The following is a 12,561-nucleotide window of genomic DNA, read 5'->3' as shown; positions in this document are numbered from 1 at the left end:
AAACTTTGTAATTACAATTTGCTTGATTCAAATAATAAAGGTTTCGTCAGCTCCAAATCTACATATTATAATCAATTCTGAAGGATCATATTATTGTGAAGAATAGAGAAATGAAGCTGAAAATTTAGATTTAAATCAATTTAAAACATTAAAATAAATTAATTAAAAAATATATAAAACTTGACAGGTTTTACTGATCAGATAAATAGACTTCATCAGCACAAAGCAATGCTTTAAAATTGCCCTCTGAATTAAAGCGCTCATATAAGAGAATGAGTGATCTTAAATGACGTTTAACTTAGCTTCTAACCTTCTTTATATTGATATTTCTGTTCCACCGGTTTAGATGCATCGGGCTCAATATTTTCTGTGTCAAGCTTGTCCTCTTTTTCCTCCCATGTTTCCTCTGTCTCTTCCACTGGTGGGGCTGGGGGCTCTTTCTGAACCACCTCGGGCTCAGGAGCTGGCTTCTCCTCTGGCTGAAATGGGTACACAAGATTCTTAAATCAAGATGCACACACAAAAAAAAAAAAAAAAAAAAAAAAAAAAAAAAATCACAAAAGGTGCTACTGTATAAATAAATGCATAATGACACCACAAACCTCTTTGAAGGCATCTAGAACATCTCCAACATCCTTCTTATTCAGATCCTTGATCTTCTTTTTCTTCTTTAGCACTATTGTCGGGGCAGCTAGGGAGACCGAAACTAGAGTTAAACTTGGAAAGGAGACAAACCAATAATATTCTTTATAATCCAAATTTAAGAATTTCCCAACCTTGCATAGTTGTTTCTTCAACAGGGCAGACTGGTGCAGGGGCGGGAGCCTCTTCTGCTTTCTCCTTTTCGGTTTCCTCCACAGGCGCTTTAACAGCTGTAAGGCAGCTCTGCTGGTCCTGAGGAACGACTTGTTCAGCAACTGGATTAGCGGAGCTCTCTGGCTTTACATCTGGAACCTCTGCAGAGTCCTGAGGCAAACCGTTAAACAAAGGCTGTTCCTTTGGCTCATCGGCAGCCAGTTCTGGAACGGGCATCTCTGTGATCACAGGGGCACCATCACCATCTTCAGCTACATCAGGAGAAGGCTCCACCGGACTAGAGGCGACAACAGCTGGACTTGAGGCTGCTGTAACTTCAGTTTCAGCCACAGGTTCATACTCTTTCTCCTCGGTTTCCTCTGGCTCCAAAGGAGCACAGGGCTCCTCTGGTTCCTTCTGAGCAGAAGCTTCAGGGAGCACTGGAGCATCCACACTGTCTGCAACTTGAGGCTCTGAAAGTTGGGGATTGTTTGCGGGAGGAGGAGAAGGTGAGGGTACCACAATATCCTCTTCTGGAGAACTGGGAATCTTGCTCTCTGGGGAAGCAGGTCTGACTTCTGACTCGGGTTTAGAGTCGATGGATGAAGGTGCTGGGGGCTCTGGCGTCTTGCATGAAGGAGGGGTGGATGCAGCTGCAGGATTAACCATAGACTTCACTTCATCATCTGAAAATCAAGCGGAGTAATCATTATTAAAAATAAAAATAAATTCTCTACCTAAATGGATGGTTGAAAATTATAAAAATGACAAGCTGCATGAGTTTCTTAAATTATTGCACAGATGTCTGGAATACTCGATTCTGATTGGTCAGTTGTGACATTCGAAGGTATATTTTTCCCAGTTAACAACCGCTGAATAACAGATGCTCCTTCGGTAAACTTCAAATCACCTTGGCCTGTGTTTACATCCATATATCAAAGAGCCCCTATTTTAGGTTTTTGAAAATGACCTTACATGTAGTTCATAACACAGCTCAAGTGAAATATCCAGCTAAGGCTTAAATCTGAAAGTGGACAGTTTTTAAAATTATTGACCTATTAAAAAAAAAAAAAGTAAACTCATAGTGGTTAGAATGAATCGTCTTGAAACATAACCCCCCCAATTGTTGCATGCGCAAACCCGGGAAAATTTAAACCTGCGGCCCCGCCCACTAACACAGCAGCAAATACAAACAGATCCTAAAGTCATCATGAGTCATGAAGACGCTGTGCTTACCTGGATATTATTGGAAGTGTGAGGGAAAGGAGTGCTTCAACAATCTACACACACTGGGCGATTCGTTGATTTGTTAAATGAAGGATCAAAAAAAGACTACTGATGTATGAGACTTGTGAGACGAATGGACAGACAATACCCCAGGGGTGCGTGCAAAATAAGGCCAATTTATTAGGCACAAAAGGCAGGCTGCTGCACGCTGAGGAGTGAGCGCTACAACCCCAAGCTGGGGATGTGATGGTTGGGCAGAGTACAGGTAAGCCCTCAGAACATGTGACACTTCACGCAAGATGTGCCATAGCAATCATTGCAAATAGAAATGATCTAAGTTACAGCTGAGAAGGGAGAAAAGCTTCAAAATGAAAGATAATTAAATGAAATCAGACTTGGCCCATGACACATTTCATAAGTGTAAGTAAATGGCTGTCTCCTTGCTTACTCTAGCTTTTATACATTTTTTACTCTTTATATTCTCATATCTCATCTAATGCCACGTTAAACGTGATGCTTTGTTTACGGAATTAAATGCGTTTGTTCGCCTTCCTCTGCCATTTGTCGTTGCTATGGCCACCGTTAGTTGTTCCTACACACGTGCGGCGGTAAAGGTTCAGAATAGCGCTGGGCATTTTACGATCTCGCGGCGAACGCTGTTATCCAAACGCAACAGGCTGTCATCGATCCAATCAGCGCAGATTAGCTTCGCGCTAAGGAGGGGTTTGGGAACAAATTAAATCGCAGAACGATTCATAAGAGTCGCTGGGATAATTAGGTAAAAATAAATTCATATTATAAGACCATGAAAGTGTTTTTTGACCTTGCATGCATATTAGTATCTTATTGGAGACCCATATAACCGAAATATGTCCCTTTTTAATGTATAATAGGGGCTCTTTAATATCCACGCTAAAGTGTTACATTCTGTCACACTGCTGTTTTTGACTGTTTGGCGCCATCTTAAGAATGAATAAAACATAGGTTGATCTATGCTCTATTTAACCAGTTTCATTACTGTCTGTTTAGTGTTTGGTGCCATCTTGTGACTGAATAATGTGCAAGTTGGTGAATGTTCCATCAGCTCTAGTCAGCTGTTTTAGTTTCTGTCAGCTTTGCTTTAGTTAAATTAATAAACTATTATGACTCAGAACAATGTTTTGTATCAATTTTTTGGGGGGGGGGGGCAATAAGTGATATAAAGTACATGTAGGACTGTCGTTTTTGTCAAATTAAGCTCTTCAGTCTTATACAATTAGTATTATTTACTGTATCAGGCTGCTGCTAAGCCTGTTGGTAAAACTGCAGATTGATGGTAATAACTAAGCTCCACAGAAGCGACAATACACCACTGAAGTAAACTGAAATTTTGTCTTAAACTGATCAATGAGAGTAAAAGTGGGAAACTTAAATTAAACATTTCTGAAAATTGAGTTAGTTACATGCATTCTTGTTTTGTCAAATTTGTTGTCAAAACCATGCAGTAGCCCATTTTAAATAATTTAATGCAATTACATCTGAAATTACTTCAAAAATATGGCCAATTTCCCACTTTTTTAAGTGAAAAGTCTATAAACGTCACATTACATTACTTATTTTTTATTATACTTAACTATTTAAATACTTTACATGTAAACTTGCGCATTAACTTAAACAGCTATGTTTTCCCACGCTAACTGTATCTGTTTCACTGATGCAGTGGTGTTGCTTTTTTTTTTAAATATATGGTTGTATTTGCTGCATGAGCACATCAAGTTCAGCTGGAGAAAAAAATGCTGATCTCCTTTTTTCAGATGTTGCCATGGTTACTCATAATATCTACGCTCCATTGATAATGCCTTTTTATAGTTGCAGTGTGCACACTTAACTCAGAATCAGTCTACTTAGACTTGATTGACCTAACTCAGATCCGCTTTTCTGAAACTGAAAACTCTTAAGTTTTTAATCTCTCAGTAAGTCAACTCAGAGTACAGGTATAAACTTTGAGTTGGTTGAACCTCCTGACTGAAACAGGCCCAGGTGATATTATTCATTTATAACCATAGATAACTTAAAGGAAATATTAAGAATGGTGTAACAATAGAAAATACAACATTTTCCTAGAGATATTTTGAGGTTATTGGAGCTTATGCAATTGTATAAATACAATCTATCAGATATGGAAGTCACATTTGAAACTTGTCACTTTTCCAGGATGACAATATTTTATTTTGCTTATTATTATTTCTGTTATAAATGCATCCTCACCAGTGCTGATCTCAGCAGCAAAAGTTGGAACGCTTTCACCATTGGTCTGAACTGGACTTCCCACATCTGGACCAGCAGTCTGGAAAAACAAAACAATAAACTCATTGTAATATAAATAAGCAAGGCATAAAGCACAAATGCATGAGGGTGTCAAACCTGTGGAGGAGTTGGTGTGGAAGTCGTTCTTCCACCAGACATGATCTCCTCTGTAATGTCACGTCCACCCTGGTTGGGGTCACGTATCCTTATCTGTTAAGCGCCATCAGGTAAGTGACTAATAAAAATACGGAATCAAAAAACACAGCAAATGTTGTTTCCACCCACCTGTTTGCGTTCTCTGGGTTTGACTGGTCCTGGCGGCTGAGAAGGAGCTTGCTGTGGAAGTGGAGCCTGTTGCTGCTGAGCAGGGTTCATAATCACAGGCGTAGCAGGCACTGGCGTTTGGTACTGCGGTGTCGCAGGGTAGTAGGCAGCTGTTAGACCACAAATAAGGTTAAAAAAAAGACAAGATTAGACACCAATATAAGACTTTTTGCTGTAATGGGAGGGGGACCCACATGCAAAGTATCCCCCTACCCGGTAAAATCACTTCCAGACTCCCTGAGGAAAACAAAGACAAATCAATATTTCATTAACATAACTTCTTCCTAATCATCATAAAAGGCTAGTTCACCCAAAAACTGTATTAAATCACCCTCAGGTCATTTTATACACCCAAGACTCTCATTCATCCTCAATGCCACTTCATTGATGGGCACTCCGAAGGTCCAGAAAGGTAGTAAAAATGGTGTTAAACAAAATGCAGGATCACAAGAGCATTTCTTGTACTGCTTCCTCGATACAGGACAGCACCACCATGCATTTGTGCTTTGTTTACACAGGAGCTGACGTACTGGTAGGGATGCAATGATTATAGATTTTGGTTGTACGATTATAGTCTGAGAAATAATCACGGTTATCATGATTATGCATTCATCAATTTCAAAAATTAAAAAAAAAATTTACATGAAAACTCCTTACATTTGAAGGTGTTATTTATTGCTGCTCAGTAACTAAATAATACAGTACAAAATAATAATAAAAAACAATTCCATTTCTTATTTGACTTAAAAATAAGTGAAAACTAGTTTTTGGCATTTAATAATAAGTAATAATTTTACACTGAAAATAAATGACAAAACAATTAATAAATAAATAAAAATGAGAATAAAAAAATAAATAAATTCTAATGCAGGGGTGTCCAAACTCGGTGCTAGTTTAGTTACAGCAGTTTGTTCCATGAAACGTGATGTTGAGAAGCCTTTACGATTATTAACCATGAAAAATTAAAGCATGGTTAATAGCAAAATCGGTTAATCGTTGCATCTCTACATAGAGGAAGTGACGTATTGTGTAACATGCATAATTTGTGGCACTGTTGTGCACCAAGTAGAAATAAGTTGTAAACATCAATAAACAGTTGCTTTTTTTCACCCCATTGCTTCAGAAAATTATTGGAACTCTCCACTGTTTTGTGAAATAGGCTCATTTTACAACTCCCCTAGAGCTAAATAGGTGATTTTTACCATTTTTGCTACCAGTCAGTCAATCTCTGAGTCTGGAGCTGCGTAATATTATTAATATGATGAAAAGTGGAGTGCTCCTTTAAGGCTGAGGTACTGAAGTCACAAGAACGTGATGCTTTCACTTCCTTTCAGGAACACTGAAGTGGCAGTGTCATAGGCTGTCAATGGAGAGGAAGAAACCTCACAGAATTAAATTAAAATATCTTCAAATGTGCAAGGAACAACATGAGGGCAAGTAAGTAAAGACAGATTTGACATTTTGGGTGAACTAACCCTTCAATAACCATCATAACCAGATAACCCGGAAAGTTTGCACTCAAAGGATGAAGTAGCATTACGTCACAGGTTACATGCGTCTGGTGGTGTTAAACATAACCAGCCAAAGCTGAGATACAGACAAGAGGTGCAACACAAACAGCCCTGAGCTTCCGACTCACCAGGATAGCGCTGGGAGGTGAGAGGAGCTCCGTGCAGTGAGAGACGTCCGTTCTCCCTGCTCGCACCTCTCCCCCCACCCCCCCGCCTCTCCCTCCCTGCCAGAGAGGGGTCTGAACTCAGCCAAAGGAGAAGGGAAGAGAGAATGAAAGAGTGAGAGAGAGTGAAAAAGAGAGAGAGAGAGACAAAGATCGAGAGTAAGTAAGAGGAAACAACAAGCAGCACCGAACGGGGTTAGTGAGCCAATAATCTAAGCAGACAAAGTGCAGAACTAAGCATTTGGTGGTGACTAATAACAGTGATTTTATACAATGCTGATGACAAAAACTTTTAAATTCCCCCCAAAAAACCTCTCCATTTCTTGGTTGAACTAGGATGTTCACAAAATACTTTTCTGAACATCTACAGGTCAAATTATATTTCAAAATTCACCAAAAAGCAATAAGAATCATCAGGTTTTTTTTTATCATTGTTAGAACTGAACACATTTATCTGTACTCTGGACACAACCCATGTAGCTTACATGGCAACAGCAATAGACTGGTCACACCAGACGCCTCAAAGTATTTGTCCCATTTAAAGTATGTCAAATTAAACAAGACATCGGTTTACTGTGAGATGTCACTTACATTGTGCTGTATAGGAACCCGTGATTATAATGTGTTTTTTGTCTTTAGTTGCATAATGTCAATGGTGTTTAGTGGTTATTATTGCTTATTGTGAATCTACATAATAGCAAAGACTATAGAATACACAAGATATGTCACTTGTATAGTTTTGAATGGGGAAAAGTGTAACTGTCAATGTGGCTAATGAAGCCCCGCCTACTAGTAAAACAATCATTGATTGCTATAGACTAAAGTTTCTCCGGGGGAAAAACTCAGACCAGATGTATGCTTTTATGACAGTTGGGTGATCAAAAAAAACCACTGGAATCTCAAAGAACACTTGCTTTACAGACATGAGAAATATAACGAAATAAAAGCTTGACATCTGTGCTTTAAAATAAACCATTTAAAACTAAAAACAAACGTTTTTGGTTTTGTAATCTATATAGAACTGTGTAGAACGGCCATAAATGAGGTTGGTGTCATGATCTCCTTCCTTTCGAGTGTGTATGCGCTCAGGCAACTTGAAAATATGCTGATTTCATTTGATTTGAACGTTCAGAAACTAAACTTTTGAGACCGTTATTGATTCATTTTATTGGTGATTCCAAATATGTAATGTAATCATAAGCTTGGAAAACAGTTTTGAAGAATTTGATGTTTCCCCATTCAGACAGAATGCCCGAGCACACTACCCAAGAGGTGTTTCAAAGATGGCCACCAAGTGAAATGACTTGCCTTAAAGGTAGGGGTGTGACAATAACCGCATCACCGCCATAATGAGATGTCAACCGCGGTGATGTGGCTATTACCGTCATCACCGCCCATTTTAGTTTAGTATTTATTTTTGCTTGTGAATCTTTCAGGATTGTATAGAAAAACAGAATAAACTAAATAAAAGGAATAAAAGGCCTGACCTAAGTATTTTCCGCCTAAATTACAATTTTAGATTACAAAACGAAAACACTGAATCCTTTTTAATAACCAGCATAGGCTGTTTTTATTTTAAGCTTATTTTAATAAAGCATGCCTACTAACTCAAATCAATCGCTCCACAGAAAATAAGCATTTTTAACGCACAGCTGTAATTTCTATATCCCAGTCCCTTTATCAACATTTAAATACAAGTCATTATTTTAAAGATTATGATTGAGAATATGATTTTACATCAGCGCTGCACTTTTCTCCTTCGCCCTCGCGCTGAGTTCAAGTGACGGAGTGTTGTGAAGTAGTTAAACTCTCCTCAATTTAATTTAGTGTCAAACTGGCACAGGAATATCAGTATATTAATATAGGCTTTGCTAAAAAGCTGGTTAAATGTAGGTCTTTTTTTTTACAGAAGCACGAGCTGCGACCACGGTGATGAGGCAACAATCGCATATATTTTGACTTAAAGTAGGCTATAGCATATAATAATTTTGTGTAAAGACATTTATAAAAACATGTAGCTAATATATCACAGGGGTTTGTGTAGCAGCAATTACAGTGGCATTAATTAAATCCTTTTTCCGCATGGAGCGAAACAAACACTGCACAGTTGTGTAGCGGATGGGGACGCACAAAAATGTACAATTCAGATATTTTCGTCTGAAGAAAAATATTCTTTGAACGAATTTTGTTTTGTACAATTTTTATCTTAGTTTTTGTCGGTCAGTTTACAAAATAAACAAGAATAACTAATAAACTTTGAGGTGAAGCGATGTGCCTCAGGGTCCGCTTATGGTGCGGCCAAAACACAAACTGGTCTGTTAAATACAATCGTAATATAAATAAAATAAAAGTGAAATATTCAGTTTCGAATATTGAATCTTTGTTAACTGTATGATCAAATTTAAAAGAGCAGCCTATATTATCACTCTTTATGACAAACATCCATTGATCGGTCAGTTTCGCTTTAGTTTAATCAAAGCGTTTGAACTTTGATATTTTAGGCAAAGTGGTCTGCATAACCAATGATTGAACTTATCCACCTGCGACCCACCCTTAATTAAACATCATGTAGGCGAGCTGGCTTTTTGATTACCTGAACCGTGTATTAACGGCTGCACCAGCATAACCATCTGCGTATTAATAGCAGCACCAGCAGATATAAGAGAGTTTATTAAAAAGCCTATATTAATATACTGATATTCCTGTGCCAGTTTGATAGTTTAACTACTTCACAACACTCCGTCACCTGAACTCAGCACGAGGGAGGAGAAAAGTGCAGCGCTGAGGTAAAATTATATTCTCAACCATAATCTTTAAAATAATGACTTGCATTCAAAATGTTGATAAAGGAATTGGGATATAGAAATTACAGCGGTGCGTTAAAAATGCTTATTTTCTGTTGAGCGATTTTATATTTATATTTATATGAAATACATGGTTTCCGCTACATTCATTCTTCCATGGCGGGGCGCCACGCCAGGATTCATCCCGCCACGGCTACATTACAGCTGCTCATTCAAAACATTTTATTATTTTAATAGCGGGTGATAATTGCACCAAAGCGTATTAAAAGGTAAGTGAATTATAACAGCGCAAACTTTTCTGTAACTGTAGTAGTGCTGTGCGTCATTTGTTTAACCCTTTAAGGTTACGTGCTGACTGACTGACTGACTGACTGTGACAGGTGCGTGATGCGTGAGTCTAGCAAACATGACGTATAGCCGTTTTATTTATTTCAGGACGCATTAATACCAGAGGCATTCATAAATATTTCTAGAAAATCTAATAAATGCTGGAGACATACTAGTTACATTAACGCACTAAATCGCACTTCAGCAGCGTTTATTTGAGAGCGCACAAGAAGATCTGCGCGCTCTTAAAGCAGCTTATATTTGAGGGGGAGGCAAGAAGTTGTGCACGAGCAGAAAAAAAATCGGCGCGCAAGCAAAGAGATTCGCATGCTGTAGGCTATTATATAAATGCAATCTCGACTTCTAATACTGCGCTCACGACATTTGTCATTGAAATAACGCCACAGGTAGTTAGTAGATCTGTGTAAAAAAGGCCTGCCGCCACAACTGGAAAAAATCCTAGAGGGAAACATATGTGTGCGGTTAACCGACATAGCGCATGATTTCTTGCTTCATCACCGCGGTAACAGAAAATCCGTTACCGTCACAGCCCTACTTAAAGGGACTTTGATATTAGTCATCCAAATAGGCTTGACTGACTGAAAGAATCTTGATTTGAAAGTGACTTTTGTGTGAGTAGTGCTTTATATATAGTTACACTACTGATAAATATGTTGATATCTGCAAAATTGTCCCAAATTTTTTTATATTGTAACCACACCTTTAAACACAATTTCCATTCTTATAGAAAAATATATATTATATGGGGAAAATACACATTAAAACTGTTGATGAGTCAAAGTGTGGTAAAAAAAAATTGGTTATCATGCACTTCAACTGTATGGATAAAAACAGCAGCATCTTAATGTCTTTAACATCTTTTATGTGGTTGAAGAAAGTCAGTCAAACTTTCATGACAGGCAATTTTAGGTGAACTATCCAACTATCAAATTGAAACCAATGTAGTTTAACTCGTTTATTTACATGTTAAATAAATCAATTTCCTTTGTTTGCATGCAGGACACTAGTATTAGCATGTTTCCTTCTAGGGTACACTGTTAACATAACATGCGTTTTTGAGGTTTACGTAACACAAATGTTTCTGAAAACCACGAAAAGGCAAAACTAATGCACATGTTCTACAGACTGGTGAAAATGGCATTTGACCAAAAGGAGCAAGATAAGCAAGACAGAACACATGGCACAGTAAAAACAAAGAGGGTTGGGTGGTCAAACAAGCAGGGGAGGCCCAGAGAAGAGCCTCTTACCATATGTACCGTATTCAGCTGGACTGCTTCCACCATAGAAGCCTGCAGTTCCACTGGACACAGGGAACTGTTGAGTTGGGGGCATGTAGGGGGAGCGGAACTGCGATAGAAAACAAATCGGTATTAGACACATGAACCGCTTTATAAAAACAGCACAGAGAAGGAATTGGAACTACCTGTCCATGTAGATATATGGGATGGCCCTGAGAGTTAGCGGCGAACTGCAACTGTTGCTGGGGAATCATCATAACCTGTGAGGTAGGTTGGTAGACATGAGCAGGTGCAACAGGCCGGGTGGTGTTGCTGGGTGGGACCCGAGGGGCACTGCCTTGCATGTTGGGTCGGTTGGGGTAGTATGGCTTTTGAGAGGAAAAAAAAAAAGACAAAGTCAGAAAACAAGCTGCACATGAGCAAACGTTTTCTGTTACTTCAAACATCACTGACTTTCACACTACATTTTAAGCTGTTTTATACACTACATACAAACAGGGACGAATGTAGTTATGCTTATACATTGAAACATAGCATCTTGGATGCTTTAAGCCTAGCAATAAACCTCTCTTAAGAAAATGCTAATGTAAATTTCAAACAGCTTTTAAAACACAAGCAGCCTCTGGCCATTAGGGCTGAAAATCTTGAGAATTTGATAGACATTTTTTGGAAATAGTTTATGAAGCTCAGTTCCTCTTTGTGTCTGCGTTCTTTCACACTACATTTATAAGTAGGCAAATACATGGCCAAATGCAGTTATTTTTATACATTGAAATGCAGCATCTTAAATGCTAAAAGCCTAGCAATTATGGACCTTTTCTTAACACAGAATGGGGTTTATGCACACAGACTTCTCATTTCAGTCTTCCGGTTAATTGTCATCCCATACAAAAATCGGCATGTTTAAGATCTGATTTCTTTAAGAAACATTAAGAAACAGTGATCTTCACTGCCTGGCTGCAATATACGATATAAAGTGGCTATCAGACCAAAGAAGCAGCACTGCATTACATTTTATTTTTCTGCGCCATGTCTTTAAAATATGGAAATTAATTTTACCCCAGTGTTGCCTGCTGCTAATGGTGGCGCCTGCATTTAAATGTTTTTTTTTACTTTTTTTAAGGTTTAACAACCAAATGGATGCTTAAGTCTATTTAAATGGCTATATTTGAATTACATTACAACATCAATGCTGTAAAAGAAACTTTTTGAAATTGAAAATACAGTTACATAAAGCTTTCACCAGAAGTTCGTCATTGGCTGAAAAACACTAGCTGTGCAGATAGTCCATTCAATTGCTGACATGAGCTAATACATTAAACTGCTCAATTTACTTAAATTGGTAGTAAAGGTTTAACCAAGCTTCCAGAATGCTTTTTTTTTTTGTTCTTGGATTTCATTTACACTTGATGAATGAAACAAAAATGCCAAAATGACCAACTATTGGCCAGACATGCAAAAAAATAAATAAATAAATAATAAAGTTTTGTGAATTCATGTAAACAGGAATAATTTTGATGCATTTAAAGAAGAATTTAGCCAAATTTAGTACATTAGTCATGCAACCACACACTTGACATTTGCAATGCATCAGTATAACTCGCTCTTCCTTTGAGCATTTTATGTACACGTACATACAACAAATACTCTGCAGAGTCCAATTACACGAGCTGTGGACAAAGGGAAAGGAGTAAGGGCCGGTTACCTGCAGTGACCTGAATCCACCCTTCAGCCACACAAAATAGCAGAAGAAATAGAGTGGAGAGAAGGCGTGAGAGAGAAACAGACAAGCAGCAGCAGTAAACATTAGCCATCAGCAGTAAAAGCAAGCTTTCCACATGCACTGTTAAAGAGAGTCTCAGAT

At 38.1% G+C, this 12,561-nt stretch overlaps 1 protein-coding gene across 2 annotated transcripts in view; it reads right to left on the bottom strand.

The window, feature by feature from the left end:
- Positions 1-12,561, bottom strand: part of eif4g1a (eukaryotic translation initiation factor 4 gamma, 1a) — a 36,501-nt gene that overhangs the window by 14,045 nt on the left and 9,895 nt on the right. For both annotated transcript variants that reach the window (XM_056474516.1, XM_056474525.1), the window contains 8 exons: positions 10,883-11,065; positions 10,707-10,806; positions 4,594-4,742; positions 4,426-4,518; positions 4,270-4,348; positions 777-1,481; positions 603-691; positions 311-479 (listed from right to left, as the gene is read on the bottom strand). In XM_056474516.1, the coding sequence (XP_056330491.1) occupies positions 311-479; positions 603-691; positions 777-1,481; positions 4,270-4,348; positions 4,426-4,518; positions 4,594-4,742; positions 10,707-10,806; positions 10,883-11,065 (1,567 nt within the window). The remainder of the gene's footprint in view (positions 1-310; positions 480-602; positions 692-776; positions 1,482-4,269; positions 4,349-4,425; positions 4,519-4,593; positions 4,743-10,706; positions 10,807-10,882; positions 11,066-12,561) is intronic.

The sequence above is a fragment of the Danio aesculapii genome, chromosome 2, assembly GCF_903798145.1.
Source record: "Danio aesculapii chromosome 2, fDanAes4.1, whole genome shotgun sequence".
Classification (NCBI taxonomy): domain Eukaryota; kingdom Metazoa; phylum Chordata; class Actinopteri; order Cypriniformes; family Danionidae; genus Danio; species Danio aesculapii.
The sequence above is the reverse complement of the archived record's forward strand: the minus strand, read 5'-3'. Positions and strand labels throughout refer to the sequence as shown.